The sequence below is a fragment of the Pseudorca crassidens genome, chromosome 7 (genome assembly GCF_039906515.1).
Source record: "Pseudorca crassidens isolate mPseCra1 chromosome 7, mPseCra1.hap1, whole genome shotgun sequence".
In the NCBI taxonomy this organism is placed as follows: domain Eukaryota; kingdom Metazoa; phylum Chordata; class Mammalia; order Artiodactyla; family Delphinidae; genus Pseudorca; species Pseudorca crassidens.
Genome location: NC_090302.1, coordinates 113,445,648 through 113,464,631, shown reverse-complemented (window position 1 = coordinate 113,464,631; position 18,984 = coordinate 113,445,648). Strand labels below are relative to the sequence as shown.

The 18,984-nt window shown below is 37.0% G+C and overlaps 1 protein-coding gene across 10 annotated transcripts in view; it reads right to left on the bottom strand.

Annotated features, from left to right (window-relative positions):
* Nucleotides 1-18,984, bottom strand: part of NEK1 (NIMA related kinase 1) — a 231,468-nt gene that overhangs the window by 162,962 nt on the left and 49,522 nt on the right. For all 10 annotated transcript variants that reach the window (XM_067745387.1, XM_067745386.1, XM_067745396.1 and 7 more), the window contains 4 exons: nucleotides 6,103-6,186; nucleotides 3,603-3,670; nucleotides 3,391-3,477; nucleotides 1,358-1,412 (listed from right to left, as the gene is read on the bottom strand). In XM_067745387.1, the coding sequence (XP_067601488.1) occupies nucleotides 1,358-1,412; nucleotides 3,391-3,477; nucleotides 3,603-3,670; nucleotides 6,103-6,186 (294 nt within the window). The remainder of the gene's footprint in view (nucleotides 1-1,357; nucleotides 1,413-3,390; nucleotides 3,478-3,602; nucleotides 3,671-6,102; nucleotides 6,187-18,984) is intronic.

The window sequence follows — 18,984 nt, the reverse complement described above, 5'->3', positions numbered from 1 at the left end:
GGCACTGGTGATTATATCCAAGTATAAAAGAATTCTGTTAAATGTGGAATTCTAGCATTTAAAATATGATATTGTTTACTAAGATTTGAGTACAATTCCATCATCTAGAAATACGTATATATCTAAGAAGGAATCCTAAATGCAGAAATAGGTTATTACTCTATTCTTTCATTACAATGAAGTATTATTTATCTCTCAACTGATAAGCTCTTCATAAATAAAGGTTAATGAAGTACTTAATTTTATGTGTCCACTTAAGGGAAAACAATTCCAAAATACAGAAACAACGGTGACAGAACAATGTATTGTAAATGAAAAGACTTTCTAAAAATGTGTAGATTTAGACCTACATGACTGTGTGTCACAGAAAAACTGACCAATTCCTTAAAGTACAGATCTAATATCCACCAGGCCATATCACTTTGGCAGTCTATGCTTGTTTCCTTCAGAAAAATAAAATCTTAAGGGAATACAGTAGAAGAGTATGCAACTATGAATAATCACAACAAAGAAAAATACTCCCCAAATAATATCAGGCAATAAAAACAAACTATAAAACTGCTTATACCATATAACCAAAATCTTGAGGGAAAAAAACCAAAAACTCATTTTATAAATTATTCTATAAGTCTAGAAGGAAACAAAATATTACAAGTAATCATTATTGGCTGGAAGAATTGCTTTTGATATTTATTCACTTACTTATATTTTAATCTCTTCCGTTAAGTTTTCTGTAATGAAAATATATTATTGCTTAATCAGTGGGGGAAGCATTTTAAAAAGATTTTTAAATGGAAAGTGATTAAAATTCAACCTATTTTGGACAAGAACTCCCCCTTTTTGGTGAATTATGTGTTATCTCAAAAGAATCTCAACAGTGAAATTTTTAAATACTCTGAATTAAACATTATTTAAATTGATAAAATCCCCCCTCAACGAATATGCTGAGATATGTTCTTTAGATAATTTCAATTCCAAACTCAAATAATTTGGATGCTTTGAGAAAAACTGCTAAAATGAAATTAATAAAGTTTGTTAAGCTGAAATATCAAATTCATACGTGAATTTAACATTAAAAAGACAGCAAATGTGTCTTTAGAAATAATTTTCTGGAATAAAGTATGATATATGTATTATAATAACATATATAATATGTATATGTAATATATGCATACATATTAAGGGAAAATTGATTTAAATTTATACCTCAGAAAAGAAGAGAAATTTATAAACCGACAGAGAAGAATTTCTAGCACAAGAGGGTCATCTGAAAGATGGCATATGATTTTTTAAAATCAGAAACATTATACGTACTTTTTGACAAAATTTTTAAAGTATCTCAGAAACTTCTACTTACTGCATGTTTAAGCGTGCACATCTCATAAAGGACACACCCCAGAGCCCAAATGTCACTAGAAAAGACAAAAATAAGAGATCTTCTCTAAATATCAGAATTTACTTTAAAAGGTTTTTTAACTTAAAGGAGACAAAAGCAGCATAAAAATGCTTTGCAAAAATATGTGTTCCATAAAACATGACCTTTCAAACTTAAAATTACAACCATAACCAAATGACAAAAGCAGCTATCCCAGATTAGAAAAATAACAGTTGCCCAAGTAATTACTTTAAAAGTTTCATTGAAGAAATCTAATATTTAAAAGGACAAAAATCAGTAAATTTCATGGATGCTTCATTTAGTTTTTTTATTTTGCATAAATCAAAATGTTTTGTTCAATTATTTGCAAAATACCACAATTTCTTAAATACTATAAAAGCAAAATACTGTTTTAATGAAGAAAATATTAATTTACTAAAATTAAATCTGAAACAAATCTCTGACAGCCAACTAACATATGTAAATACATTAATTTATTTTCCCCTAATTTAAAGACTTAGTTACACTATCTTCTTTATCCACACTCTCTTCCGCTCTTTAATCTTAAACAGATAGTTCTGTAACTAAAAGACTACTTCTATTTTTAAAAGGAAAAAACCCCATAATTTAGAGCTACAGTGGTCCTTGGAAGTCAAAAAAAAGAAAAACAAAACCACTGCTCCTGGAAGTTGAACTTATTGAAAAAGAATAAAGCCCATTATCGAAATCTTAAAGTTATCTTTACCCAAACTCTCACAAAAATCTACAAATATAAACCTGTAACCTCCAAAATTTGTTTAATTTTAAGATTCAACTAAGAAAAAAAAGTAAATGTAATTAAGCTTTTAGTAACTTGTACATGTTACAAACTAAAAGCTATAAACAAAAACATTAAACTAATGATCTTATCAATAAAATACTTTAAAATACGTTTGGGAAAATATGAGTTTCAAAATATAATTGATGATGTTCATGCATTACATTTTTAAAGCATTTTTCCCACAAAACCAATTTTACATAAAATTCTCCAAGGGATGATCAAATCCATTTCAAATTTAAAGACTAATATTTTCACAGTTGAGTTATCCACAAGACACAGAAACAGCATTAAAATGTAAAATTACTTTAGCTCAAAGAAAATACTATTTTCTTTTAGAATATCTACTAATAATACACTGCATGGACTTGACTGATCATTGTAATTTAAACTGATCTTAAATACATTCCTCGGATGACGTTCTCAGACCTTCTGCTCGGGTCTGAAACACAGCTTCCTCTCTATCCTCAAAAAAAAAAGGGGGGGGGGGCAGGGGGATAGCACCCATGAACACATGCATTATTGCCAGCTACCACTTTCTTCCTTTCAGCTTCTAAGGGTGTTTTCAAAATTAAGACCAATGCTTCTTGGTTGGCATTTTTAAATTAGTGAGTATGAGAGAAAATAAAGGGTAACTGGAATTCAGTGGCAGAATTCCTCTTCCCAACACACATATTGGTCAATCTGTTAGCCATAATACGGCCCAGTGATTAGGAATTCGTGCTTCGGAGCCAGATGCCTGGGACTTTGAAGTTACTTTACCTCTTTCTGCATTTGGTTTCTTTATAAGGAAAGGAGGAATGAATAATACCTACAACTCACAAGGTTATCGTGAAGATAAAAAGAGTTAATGCATAAAATGCATTTAAAACAGTGCCTGGCATATAGTAAGTGTTCAATAAATATTAACTATGATAATTCAATAAGTGACTATTACAAACAGAAAGACAAAGAAAGCACTCTATTTCCCATTATAGCTTAAATAATAAAGTGATTCTATAGTTCCTTCAGCAAGATAGTGAAATAGCTGCTTTATAATTCCCCTCATTATATACTAAAAAAGTGTATATACATATGTATATATATGTCTACATATGTGCATTACCGATTTTGAATAATATTCTGAAGTTTAATAAAGACAGTACAACAGAGAAAGATGTAAAGGAAATAAACACATAATGAATATCATTTTAAATACCTTTTATTATTATATGGTTTGTTTTCACAGATTTCGGGTGACAAGTAGTATGGGGTCCCTATGCAAGTCCGAACCAGCTCCACAGTACTAGAACAAAAGAGACTTACTGGAGAAGCTTAAGACATTTAAAGACATTACCACACATACATCACCAGGGATTAAAATTTCACTGAAGACATTATAGCAAACCAAAGTTTAAAACTGTATGTTACCTATTAAGAACTCTAGCAATTCCAAAATCTCCAAGTTGTATCGTCCCATCTTTGGTTAAAAATATGTTCTGTAAAAGAGATGAAAAAAAAAGCCAGAAATATTGCTACAGTCCAGTTCTTAGTCTACGACTTCTGTCATAAAAATGAATCCACTTAAAAAATAATGCTGGGACAAGTGGATATCCACATGCGAAAGAATGAATGTAGACCCCTATCTCACACCATAAGCAAAAATTAACTCAGAATGGATTCTAGACCTAAATGTGAGAACTATAAAACTCCTAGAGGAAAATACAGGAGTAAATCTCCATGCCACTGGGTTACGCAATGATTTCTTAGATATGACACCAAAAGCACAAGCAAAAAAAGAAAATACAGATAAATTGGATTTCATTAAATTAAAAACTTTTGTGCAAAGGACACCATCAAGAAAGTAAACAGACAACCCACAGAATTGGGGAAAATATTTGCAAATCACGTATCTGACAAAGAATCTGCATCCAGCATAAAGAACTCTTACAACTCAGTAATAACCAAAGACAACCCAATTTTAAAATAGGCACAGTCATATATTATATGATCCATTTGTATCAAATGTCCAGAATAGGCAAATCCACAGAGACAGAAAGCATACCACCGGTTTCCAATGCTCTATCATCAAACTGCGGAGCCAGGAGTTTGTGGGATTACATGAATTAAACTCCGTTATCAGTCAGATGTGAACCAAGCACATGCTCACAGCCAAAGACGGCACAAGGCAGGGTTGAGTGGAATGGAGTAAAATGGTCTGAAATGGGATTAGGAGGCTGAGGGTCGGGAGACAGGAAAGATGGGGTAGGGAGCCCCACCATAGTCCCTCTCCTTCCCACTACTCATCCTGGGGCTACAAGGCTACATAAGCAGCTGCAGGCCTAAGGACGTAAGAAGACAGACACACGGCCCTGACATCAGGAAACAAAGCCCCTCTGTACTACCCACTCTGGGAAGGGCGTGAGCCCAAGTGAGGCAAACGTGAAAGAAACCTCGATGCAAAGATGAGTGAGCTGTGGGGACAAAGTATCTCCCACAAAAGAATCCAACACATGTAAGAAAGCTACTGCAAAGAAAAACAACCAATAAAATAACCAGAACCAGAATTCACTACAGACAGAATTAGTTTTATAAAGCAATCCAATAAAAACTTTGAAGTAAATATATTTAGAAACTTGCGAAGAAATAAATGAAGAAATAAATATGCATTTGAAAAGAACAAGACATTATGAAATAAAACCCAATTACAATAAGAACAGATCTATATGAAAAACCATTTAGAAACCCTGGAGAGAAAAAAAGTCATAATAAAGTCAACAGATGAGAAAAGCACTAGTTTACACAAAATTTCAAAGGGATTTAGTTAACTAGAAGATAGGTCGAAAAATTCATGTAGAATACAACTGAGAGAGACACAAAATGTGAAAGAACAAATAAGACACTTGAAGGGACAAATTAAGAAGCTCCAACGTGTGTCTAGAAAAAAATCCAGGAGACAACTGTGAAAGTAGCAAAAAGAGAAATAATATTTGAAAAAATATAACTAAACATTTTCTACAACATTTCTAGAAGAAATATACATTCTCAAAAGTATACAGCATAATGAGTAAAAGTGAGCCTCACCAATTCACAAACTATGAAATTTCAGAACCATGGGACAGAGAGAATATCTTAAATGGGTCAGAGAGAAGAAACAAGGGCAAGAGATTGCAAATTCCTAAACTGCAACACAAGAAGCCAAAAGACAAATGGGCAACATCTTAAAAATTCTGTAAGAAAACAATTTCTAACCAGAAGTTGATAACCAAATTCTCATCAAAGTTAGAGAATCTTGGACTTCCCTTGTGGCGCAGTGGTTAAGAATCCACCTGCCAAGGCAGGGGACACAGGTTCAAACCCTGGTCTGGGAAGATCCCACATGCTGTGGAGCAACTAAGCCCATGCACCACAACTACTGAGCCTGTGCTCTAGAACCCGCGAGCCATAACTACTGAGCCCGCGCACCTAGAGCCCATGCTCCACAAGAGAAGCCACCACAATGAGAAGCTCACACACCGCAACAAAGAGTAGCCCCCGCTCACCGCAACTACAGAAAGCCTGCGCAAAGCAAAGACCCAATGTAGCCAAAAATAAATAAATAAAAAGTAAATAAATTTTTTCAAAAATTAAAAAAAATAAAGTAGGAGAATCTTCAAACATGCAAAATCTCAAAAAAAACAAAAAACAAATCCCTTCCACATAACCATTGTTTTGGATTTCTTCCATCATAATGAAAGAGTAGGACATGAAAAGCAGGCAAAGACCTAACACACGAAGCCTGTGTGATATTCAGGGTTACAGTGGAGCGGGGACCGTGAAGGGAGAAGACAGTCGGACGCAGACTGCACCAAGCTCAAACATTCTAGCCCAAGACAATGCTGGCCCCATGTCCACATCCACTGAGAAGTTAGTAGTGACATAATAAACTTACCTGTGATTTTATGTCTCGATGAAGAATTTTTCTATCATGTACATGTTTCAGGGCCAAACATATCTGTACAAACCAGTCCAAAATCTAGGGGGTAAAAATAAGATCTGTCATTTCTTTTAAAATTTACATTTCACAGTAGTCTTTCCTTGATCATTAAAATGCTTCAGAAGTATTCAGGGATGAGGGGAACTAAATCCTTAAAATAATCAGGCTATAATGTTTCACTTCACTGTACTGTAATTAATGTCACCAACATTAGGTAGATATTCGAGCCAACTGACACATTATGTGCAGCACACGTGGTAAGTTTAAATGTAAGACACTGCTACTGAAGCATCTCCTATAAATCAGAATTAATATGGAAAGAAATTTCGAGAGAAAAGTGAAAAATGGAATTACTTTATATTTTAGCATAGTATGACAGTGACTTTTCTTTGTTGTTAAATATATCTTTTTTTCTATATACGTAAGTAAAAATCATAAGACGAAAAATATTAGGCTGGAAATTTGGAAGACATCTCTGACTTTTTTCTCGTCCCCCATTCATCACATAAAAACACACACTCTGGAGTTAGCCACTTGAAAGTAAAAAGGCTGGATTTTTACCTCACTCCTAACACCAAAAATATTCCAAGTAGACGGCATTTTTAAACATGAAAAAATTAAAGTTTAAAGAGAGGAAGAAAACATAGGTTAATTTTCTATACTCTCTGACTGACGCAGGACTTCCAAAACATGATACCAAACCCACAAGTCACAAGAAAAGTTCCCTATATAAATTTTAAAACACCTGAATGGCAAAATATACAATTCAATTTAATAATAATTTGAGAAAATACCTGCAACATAACTGATAGATTGCTAATCCTCTAATACACAACAGCTCTTCGACATCACTGAGAAAAACATGGCAGCCAAAATAAGAAGTGGACAGAAGACGGGAAAGGCAAATGACAGAGGAAACATAAGCCAATCAACACATAAACCAAATACTAACTTCCCTCCAAATTAAGAAAATAGCAATTAAACAAGATACCACTGTAACCTGACAAAGATGAAGTGATAAACAATGTTGGCCAGGATGTGAGGAAATAAGTCTTTGCATACCCTGTTTGTGAGAAAGTTAATTACAGTTACTTGGTAAAAATTTTAAATTCACATACCATTTGAAAGAGCAGCTGAAATTTCAAATTTATCCTAAAGATAAAATGTCACAAATACAAAAGAATATGTACAAGGATGTGTACTCCAGCATTGTTGCTCCACCTAAACATCATCAAGAGCCTGGGAAAATATCACAATTGGAATCACTAGAATTCTATGCAGCCACTGGGAAGAAGGAAGTACTTCTATGTACATACACTGTGAAGGGAAAAGAAGAAAGTCACAGCACGGTATGCAGAGCGCACTCCTTTTTTTAAGTCTCTTTCTGTCTGTAATGTACCAGAACTCTGTATAATTGTTTACAACTGTGTGCTGTGTGTAGGGAGGATGCGCAGAAGGTCAGCTACCCAGTTAACAGTGTCTTCTTCTTCAGGGAAGTATATTTTCAGAAGAATGAATGAAAGGCAAGTAGCAGGCTTTACTTTTTATTCTTACATATTCAGTATTTTTTTTAAAGAACAAATGTTACATTAAAGTAACCTAAAATTAGAGACTCTGGGAGGGCTCATGCCAAGGAGTACTTCCCAGAACTTCTGTTGCCAGTGTCCTTAGCCCCATGGTGAGCCACAGCCACCGCCCACCTCTGCAGGAGACCGTCCAACCCTAGCAGGCCAATGAATTGGGAGACAAAGGATAACAACTTTATTCAGTGAGCAGAGAGTCCAAGAAGATGGCAGACTAATGTCCCAGAGAACCATCCTGCCAGGCTCTGAATGCTAGTTTATTTTACAGAACAAAGAGGCATTATAAGATTCAGGCTGCTAATGTTGGCATATGTGCATTTAGCCTTAAAAGAGATTAACTTGAGAAGCAAGAAGAACTACAATCCTGCAGCCTGTGGAACAAAAACCACATTCACAGAAAGTCAGACAAGATGAAAAGGCAGAGGGCTATGTACCAGATGAAGGAACAAGATAAAACCCCAGAAAAACAACTAAATGAGGTGGAGATAGGCAACCTTCCAGAAAAAGAATTCAGAAAAATGATAATGAAGATGATCCAGGACCTCGGAAAAAGAATGGAGGCAAAGATTGAGAAGATGCAAGACATGTTTAACGAAGAATTAAAGAACAAACAAACAGAGATGAACAATACAATAACTGAAATGAAAACTACACTAGAAGGGACCAATAGCAGAATAACTGAGGTAGAAGAACGGATAAGCTACCTGGAAGACAGAATGGTGGAATTCACTGCTGCGGAAGAGAATAAGGAAAAAAGAATGAAGACAGCCTAAGAGACCTCTGGGACAACATTAAACGCATCAACATTCACATTACAGGGTTCCCAGGAGGAGAAGAGAGAGACAAAGGACCCAAGAAAATATATGAAGAGATTATAGTCAAAAATTTCCCTATCATGGGAAAGGAAATAGCCACCCAAGTCCAGGAAGCGCAGAGAGTCCCGGGCAGGATAAACCAAAGGAGAAACACGCCGAGACACATAGTAATCAAATTGGCAAAAATTAAAGACAAAGAAAAATTATTGAAAGCAGCAAGGGAAAAAAGAAAAATAACACATAAGGGAACTCCCATAGGTTAACAGCTGATTTTTCAGCAGAAGCTCTACAAGCCAGAAGGGAGTGTCATGATATACTTAAAGTGATGAAAGGGAAGAACTTACAACCAAGATTACTCTACCCGGCAAGGATCTCATTCAGATTTGATGGAGATATCAAAAGCTTTACAGACAAGGAAAAGCTAACAGAATTCAGCACCACCAAACCAGCTCTACAAATGCTCAAGGAATTTCTCTAAGTGGGAAACACAAGAGAATAAAAGGAACTACAAAAACAAATCCAAAATAATTAAGAAAATGGTCATAGGAACATACATATTGATAATTACCTTAAACGTGAATGGATTAAATGTTCCAACCAAAAAAACACAGGCTTGCTAAATGGATACAAAAACAAGGCCCATATATATGCTGTCTACAGGAGACCCACTTCAGACCAAGGGACACATACAGACTGAAAGTGAGGGGATGGAAAAAGATATTCCGTGCAAATGGAAATCAAAAGAAAGCTGGAGTAGCAATACTCATGTCAGATAAAATAGACTTTAAAATAAAGAATGTTACAAGAGACAAGGAAGGGCACTACATAATGATCAAGGGATCAATCCAAGAAGAAGATATAAGAATTACAAATATATATGCACCCAATACAAGAGCACCTCAATACATAAGGCAACTGCTAACAGCTATAAAAGAGGAAATCGACAGTAACACAATAATAGTGGGGGAATTTAACACCTCACTTACACCAATGGACACATAATCCAAAATGAAAATAAATAAAGAAACAGAAGCTTTAAATGACACAATAGACCAGATGGATTTAATTGATATTTATAGGACATTCCATCAAAAAACAGCAGATTACACTTTCTTCTCAAGTGCGCACGGAACATTCTCCAGAATAGACCACATCTTGGGCCACAAATCAAGCCTCAGTAAATTTAAGAAAACTGAAATCATATCAAGCATCTTTTCTGACCACAGTGCTATGAGATTAGAAATGAATCACAGGGAAAAAAAACGTAAAAAACACAATCACATGGAGGCTAAACAATACGTTACTAAATAACCAAGAGATCACTGAAGAAATCAAAGAGGAAATCAAAAAATACCTAGAGACAAATGACAATGAAAACACAATGATCCCAAACCTATGGGATGCAGCAAAAGCAGTTCTAAGAGGGAAGTTTATAGCTATATAAGCCTACCTCAAGAAACAAGAAAAATCTCAAATAAACAAGCTAACCTTACACCTAAAGGACCTAGAGAAAGAAGAACAAGCAAAACCCAAAGTTAGCAGAAGGAAAGAAATTGTAAAGATCAGATCAGAAATAAATGAAATAGAAACAAAGAAAACAATAGCAAAGATCAATAAAACTAAAAGCTGGTTCTTTGAGAAGATAAACAAAATTGATAGACCATTAGCCAGACTCTTCAAGAAAAAGAGGGAGAAGACTCAAATCAATAAAATTAGAAATGAAAAAGGAGAAGTTACAACATACATCATAGAAATACAAAGCATCCTAAGAGACTACTACAAGCAACTCTATGCCAAAAAAATGGACAACCTGGAAGAAATGGACAAATTCTTAGAAAGCTATAACCTTCCAAGACTGAACCAGGAAGAAATAGAAAATATGAACAGACCAATCACAGGTAATGAAATTGAAACTGTGATTAAAAATCTTCCAACAAACAAAAGTCCAGGACCAGATGGCTTCACAGGTGAATTCTATCAAACATTTAGAGAAGAGTTAACACCCATCCTTCCCAAACTCTTCCAAAAAACTGCAGAGGAAGGAACACTCCCAAACTCATTCTATGAGGCCACCATCACCCTGATACCAAAACCAGGCAAAGATACTACAAAAAAAGAAAATTACAGCCCAATATCACTGATGAATATAGATGCAAAAATCCTCAACAAAATACTAGCAAACAGATTCCAACAACACATTAAAAGGATCATACACCATGATCAAGTGGAATTTATCCCAGGGATGCAAGAATTCTTCAATATACGCAAATGAATCAATGTTATATACTATATTAACAAATTGAAGAATAAAAACCATATGATCATCTCAATAGATGCAGAAAAAGCTTTTTGACAAAATTCAACACCCATTTATGATAAAAACTCTCCAGAAAGTGGGCATAGAGGGAACCTATCTCAACATAATAAAGGCCATATATGACAAACCCACAGCAAACATCATTCTCAATGGTGAAAAACTGAAAGCATTTCCTCTAAGATCAGGAACAAGACAAGGATGTCCACTCTCACCACTATGATTCAACATAGTTTTGGAAGCCCTAGCCACGGCAATCAGAGAAGAAAAAGAAATAGAAGGAATACAAATTGGAAAAGGAGAAGTAAAACTGTCACTGTTTGCAGATGACATGATACTATACATAGAGAATCCTAAGACTGCCACCAGAGGACTACTAGAGCTAATCAATGAATTTGGTAAAGTTGCAGGATACAAAATTAATGCACAGAAATCTCTTGCACTGCTGTACATTAATGATGAAAAATCTGAAAGAGAAATTAAGGAAACACTCCCATTTACCACTGCAAGAAAAAGAATAAAATACCTAGGAATAAACCTACCTAGGGAGACAAAAGATCTGTATGCAGAAAACTACAAGACACTGATGAAAGAAATTAAAGATGATACCAACGGATGGAGAGATATACCATATTCTTGCATTGGAAGAATCAATATTGTGAAAATGACTATACTACCCAAAGCAATCTACAGATTCAATGCAATCCCTATCAAATTACCAATGGCATTTTTTACAGAACTAGAACAAAAAATCTTAAAATTTGTATGGAGACACAAAAGACCCCAAAGAGCAAAAGCAATCTTGAGCGAAAAAAATGGAGTGGGAGGAATCAGACTCCCTGACTTCAGACTATACTACAAAGCTACAGTAATGAAGACAATATGGTACTAGCACAAAAACAGAAACATAGATCAATGGAAGAAGATAGAAAGCCCAGAGATAAACCCACACACCTATGGTCAACTAATCTATGACAAAGGAGGCAAGGATATACAATGCAGAAAAGTTTCTTCAATAAGTGGTGCTGGGAAAACTGGACAGCTACATGTAAAAGAATGAAATTAGAATACTCCCTAACACCAAACACAAAAATAAACTCAAAATGGATTAGAGACCTAAATGTAAGACCAGACAGTATAAAACTCTTAGAGGAAAACATAGGAAGAACACGCTTTGACATAAATCACAGCAAGATCTTTTTTGATCCACCTCGTTGAGTAATGGAAATAAAAACAAAAGTAAACAAATGGGACCTAATGAAACTTAAAAGCTTTTGCACAGCAAAGGAAACCATAAACAAGATGAAAAGACAACCCTCAGAATGGGAGAAAATATTTGCAAATGAGTCAACGGACAAAGGATTAATCTGCAAAATATATAAACAGCTCATGCAGCTCAATATTAAAGAAACAAACAACCCAATCCAAAAATGGGCAGAAGACCTAAATAGACATTTCTCCAAAGCAGACATACAGATGGCCAAGAAGCAAATGAAAAGCGGCTCAACATCACCAATTATTAGAGAAATGCAAATCAAAACTACAATGAGGTATCACTTCACACCAGTTAGAATGGGCATCATCAGAAAATCTGTAAACAATAAATGATGGCGAGGGTTGGAGAAAAGGGAACCCTCTTGCACTGTTGGTGGGAATGTAAATTGATACAGCCACTATGGAAAACAGTACGGATGTTCCTTAAAAAACTAAAAATAGAATTACCTTATGATGCAGCAATCCCACTACTGGGCATATGCCCAGAGAAAACCATAATTCAAAAAGACACATGCACCCCAATGTTCACTGCAGCACTATTTACAACAGCCAGGCCATGGAAGCAACCTAAATGCCCACTGACAGACAAATGGATAAAGAAGATGTGGTACATAAACACAATGGAATATTACTCAGCCATAAAAAGGAACGAAATTGGGTCATTTGTTGAGATGTGGATGGATCTAGAGACTGTCATACAGAGTGAAGTAAGTCAGAAAGAGGAAAAAAAAATATCGTATATTAACGCATGTATGTGGAACCTAGAAAAATGGTACAGATGAACCAGTTTGCAGGGCAGAAGTTGAGACACAGATGTAGAGAACAGACGTATGGACACCAAGGGGCAAAAGCCGCGGGGGGGTGGGGATGGTGGTGTGATGAATTGGGTGACTGGGATTGACATGTATACACTGATGTGTATAAAATTGATGACTAATAAGAACCTACTGTATAAAAAAGTAAATAAAATAAAATTCAAAAACAAAGAAACAAAACAAAACAAGAAATGTAACGTAAAATTAATTTTTAAATTAATTTTTTAAAAATTAATAAAACAGAATAGTGATGTCTAGGGACGAGGAAAAGGGGGGAGTGGGAACCCGTTGTGGAGCAACAGGCTCTGGACGCGTAGGCTCAGCGGCCATGGCTCACGGGCCTAGCCGTTCCGTGGCACGTGGGATCTTCCTGGACCGGGGCACGAACCCGCGTCCCCTGCATCGGCAGGCGGACTCTCAACCACTGCGCCACCAGGGAAGCCCCTGTTTTTTTTGTTGTTGTTGTTTTTTGCGGTATGTGGGCCTCTCACTGTTGTGGCCTCTCCCGTTGTGGAGCACAGGCTCCGGACGCGCAGGCTCAGCGGCCATGGCTCACGGGCCTAGCTGCTCTGCGGCACGTGGGATCTTCCTGGACCAGGGCACGAACCCGCGTCCCCTGCATCGGCAGGCGGACTCTCAACCACTGCGCCACCAGGGAAGCCCATGTTTTTTAAAAAACAACCCTCTTGGTTCAGTTCGGTAGATATTTACTGAGGACTACACAAATTTTAAGTTCCTTTCCATATTCACATAAGGCGCTGTAAGTAGAAAAATTAAATATAATTCTCCGAGTTCGTTCATACAGTGGTAGAAATACACTTTTAGACAAATACCTAATAAAATGCACAAATCTTATAACAGCAATGTGCACTGAGAAAGCAATTAACTGCAGCAGGGAGGGGTCAGGAAAAGTATAAAAAGAAAATGAAAATTCAGCTCAGCTGAGTCTTATTGTTATACAGTCTACCTGATGCACCTGGGACACATGCTAGAAACCACCAATGCCTCGTTTTACAGATTAATGTTTTTCATTACCATATTTCCCATACCTGTACTCCTTTATAATTTGACAAAAATGTATTCAGCACCAACAAGGTACCTGACATGGGCTGGAACTGGCCAAAAAAGTTAATAAAAGAGCTCACAGACCAGGAGTCAGCAAATTTATTCTGTAAAGGGCCAGAGGGTAAATATTTTAGGTTTTGCAGATCCTATGGTCTCTGTCCCAAGTCAAATTTGCCACTGTAGTATAAATGCAGCCAGAGATTATATGCAAACAAATAAGCATGAACTGTTTAAATAAAACTTTATTTACAAACAAAGACGTGGGCCGAGTTTGCTAACCCGCATCAGAGACCAGGAGGGAGATGAGTAAGTAGAGCAGAGGTGATGCTGAGTGTTGACAGCACAGAGGACAACAGCCAACTCAGCCTGGAGGCAATAAAGCAAAACCTGACAGAACACGAGGTTCCAGAGGGAAGTTGTGAGGAGGAGGAGGGCACAGCACAAGTCTGTGCTCCCTCTGTCCGTCTAGTTCAGCCTGTCTTACATCAAGGCTGGAGGGAGGGAAGGCCATTAAATTACAGGCCTGCTTCTAACTGCTCCTCCTCTTCACTTCCTTGTACACATTAATATTTACAAAATAATGTTGGGATAATGGCATTCTCTTGCTCAAAAGAGAATGTCCCTATTTGTCCCTATTTGCCAAATTCCAATGGTATAAAATGCTGAGCCAGCCCAACTAAACACATGGTAATTATCATACACTTGTCTGAATTACAGCTTTACGTGTACGTGTTATTTCCGTTACTATAGACTGCCTTAGAGGACTAAAACAATTCCACAATCCACCTTCTCTGCTCCAAAACTCAGGTTTCTTTGTGCAACGAAATGTGTTAAAATTTACTAAAGTATGCTGTTTTAACATGTTTATTCATTGTAAAAAATTTTTTGAGAAACTTTTACTGCCAAATATTATATTAGTGGAAAAACGGAACTTGGCTTTCTCTCTAATAGAACCGTAAATTGATCTTAGAGCGCCTGTAAGAGGTTATAAGAGCTTACTTACTATTTAACTTCCGTGTAATTTGCCCAGAAAGCAGATATCCCAGGTCCACCAGAATAGTTTTCTCTGCTTTCTACTGACTTTACCGTTTCTGTTTTTGAAGAAAGGTTCCTCACCTATGAGAGTGCTAAGGATCCTTACAATTGTATTACCTTCATGTATATTTAAAAAGATTTTTAATTGTAGTAAAATACACAGAACACAAAATTTACCACCTTAACCATTTTTAAGTGCATACTTCAGTGGTATTAAATACATTCATACTGTTGTACAACTATCACCACCTGTACAACTCTTTTCATCTTGTAAAACTGAAACATTAAATGTTAAACAGTTCTCCACACTCCCCTCTTTCCCTCTTCCCTAAACATCACTATTCTACTTTCTGTCTCTATGATTTTGAGTACTCTAAGTATGTCATACACATGGAATCATGCAGTATTCATCTTTTTGTGACTGGCTTATTTCACTTAACATAATGTTCTCAAGGTCAATCCACTGTAGTATATGTCAGAATTCCCTTCCTTTTATAAGGATGACTGATATGGAGGGTTACTTCTGTCACTTTGCTATTTGTTTTCTATATGCCTTGTGGTTCTTTTGTCCCTATTTCCTGCATTACTGTCTTCTTTGTGCTTAGTTGACATTTGTATTGTGAAACATTTAAATTCATCTCTCATTTACTTTTTTAAAAAAATTTATTGATTTATTTATCTTCGGCTGTGTTGGCTCTTTGTTGCCGTGCACCGGCTTTCTCTAGTTGCGGCAAGCAGGAGTTACTCTTTGTTGCGGTGCACAGGCTTCTCATTGCGGTGGCTTCTCTTGTTCCAGAGCACGGGGCTCTAGGCACGCGGGCTTCAGTAGTTGTGGCGCGCAGGCTCAGTAGTTGTGGCTTGTGGGCTCTAGAGCGCAGGCTCAGTAGTTGTGGCACACGGGCTTAGCTGCTATGCAGCATGTGGGATCTTCCTGGCTCAGGGCTCGAACCCATGTCCCCTGCACAGCAGGCAGATTCTTAACCATGGTGCCACCAGGAAAGCCCCTCTCATTTCATTTTATATATTGGGTTGGCCAAAAGGTTCGTTCGGTTTTTTTCTGTAAGATGGCTCTAGTAGCACTTAGCTGTCTTTAACTTCATTTGAAACAATTTTGTTAGATTGTATGTGACAGCTGTCATATCAGCATGCATTTAAAAAAAGACATCAGGGACTTCCCTGGTGGCGCAGTGGTTAAGAATCCGCCTGCAATGCAGGGGACACAGGTTCGATCCCTGGTCCGGGAAGATCCCACACACCTCAGAGCAACTAAGCCCGTGCACCACAACTACTGAGCTTGCGCTCTAGAGCCCATGAGCCACAACTACTGAGCCCGCATACTGCAACTAATGAAGCCTGTGCACCTAGAGCCCATGCTCTGCAACAAGAAGCCATTGCAATGAGAAGCCCACGCACCACGACGAAGAGTAGACCCCTGCTCGCCACAACTAGAGAAAGCCCGTGCGCAGCAACGAAGACCCAAGACCCAATGCAGCCAAAATAAAATTAAAATTAAAAAAGACATCAAAATTGGTGAATTTTTGTGTAGCCATTTTAATATTGAAGATGGAAGAGAAAAAGCAACATTTTCAGCATATTATGTTTTATCATTTCAGGAAGGTAAAAACACAACCGAAATGCAAAAAAAGATTTGTGCAGTGTATGGAGAAGGTGCTCTGACATGTCAAAAGCAGTTTGCACAGTTTCATGATGGAGACTTCTCGCTGGACGATGCTCCACTGTCGGGTAGACCATATGAAGTTGATAGCGATCAAATCGAGACGTTAATTGAGAACAATCAACATTACACCACCTGGGAGGTAGCTGACATACTCAGAATATCCAAATCAAGTGCTGAAAATCATTTGCACCAGCTTGGTTATGTGAAACGCTTTGATGTTTGGGTTCCACGTAAGATAAGCGAAAAAACCTTCTTAACTGTATTTCCGCAGGCAATTCTTCACTACTTAAATGTAATGAAAACGTTCCGTTTTTTAAAACAAATTGTGACAGGCAATGAAAAGAGGATACTGCGAATAATGTGGAACAGAAGAGATAGTGGGGCAAACGAAATAAACCACCAACAACCACACCAAAGGCTGGTCTTCATCCAAAGAAGGTGATATTGTTTATATGGTGGGATTGGAAGGGAGTTGTCTATTATGAGCTCCTTCCAAAAAACCAAATGATTAATTCCAACAAGTACTGCTCCCACTTAGACCAACTGAAAGCAGCACTCGACGAAAGGAGTCCAGAATTAGTCAACAGAAAACGCATAATCTTCCATCAGGATAACGCAAGATTACATGTTTCTTTGATGACCAGGCAAAAACTGTACAGCTTGGCTGGGAAGTTCTGATTCATCTGCTGTATTCACCAGACCTTGCACCTTCGGATTTCCATTTACTTTGGTCTTTACAAAATTCTCTTAATGAAAAAATTTCAATTCCCTGGAAGACTGTAAAAGGCACCTGGAACAGTTCTTTGCTCAAAAAGATAAAAAGTTTTGGGAAGATGGAATTATTAAGTTGCCTGAAAAATGGCAGAAGGTAGTGGAACAAAATGGTATATACGTTATTCAATAAAGTTCTTGGTGAAAATGAAAAATGGGTCTTTTATTTTGACTTAAAAACTGAAGGCACTTTTTAGTCCACCCAAAAAGTGTATACCTATTTTCTCTGTGTTAACAAGGGGATTACTTTCGATACCATAAAATTACAATACTCTAATTTGGACTTCTACCAGCTTAACTCCAATAACATATAAAAACTCTGCTCCTGGGCTTCCCTGGTGGCGTAGTGGTTAAGAATCTGCCGGCCAATGCAGGGAACACAGGTTCGAGCTGTGGTAAGGGAAGATCCCACATGCCACGGACCAACTAAGCCCGTGCACCACAACTACTGAGTCTGCGCTCTAGAGCCCTCAAGCCACAACTACTGAGTCCGTGTGCTACAACTACTGAAGCCCACGTGCCTAGAGCCCATGCTCCGCAACAAGAGAAGCCACTGAAATGAGAAGCCCACACACTGCAAGGAAGAGCAGCCCCCTCTCGCTGCAACTAGAGAGAGCCCGCGCGCAGCAATGAAGACCAAATGCAGCCAAAAATAAATAAATTAAATAAATTAAAAAAAGAAAAAAAATACTGCTCCTTTACATCTCTGTCCTACTTCTTTCAGTTGCTGATGTCACCAAATTACATCTTTGCACAATAATATCATTGTTTGTATGTTTCAAAATGTAAAACTAATAATTTTTTTAAAGTGCATTAGTCTCTTAAATCATGTAGAAAAACAAAATGGGGAGTTACAAACCAGTTACAATGATACCAGCTTTTAGACTAGTAATTGCTTTTTAAAAAATTTATTAGTCTCAAATCATGTAGAAAAAGGGGAGTCACAAACCACTGCTGTAACAATTCTAGCTTTTATAACTGCCCGTGTATTTACCTTTACCGAGCTCTCCATTTCTCCACATGGCTTCAAGCCACTGTCTAGTGTCCCTTCCTTTCAATCTGCAAGACTCCATTTAGCACTTCTTTCAGTGCAACTCTAGTAGTAACAAATAGCTTCAGCTTTTGTTTATCTGGAAATGACTCTCATTTCTGAAGGACAATTTTGCCAGATATAGGATTCCTGGTTGATAGCATTTTTTCTTTTAGCACTTTGAATATATCAGCCCAGTTTCTCCTGGCCTGTAAAGTTTCCACTGAGAAATCTGCCGGAAATCTTACTAACAATTCCTTGTATGTGATAAGCCACATCCCTCTTGCTGATTTCAAGATTCTCTGGCTTTCAACAGTTAGGTTATGGTGTGTCTGGGTGTGGGTCTCCTTGAGTTCATCCTACTTGGAGTTCATTAAGTTTCTTAGACGTTTATATACATGTCTTTCATCAAATTTGGGATGTTTTCAGCCATTAACTCTTCAAATACGCTGTCCG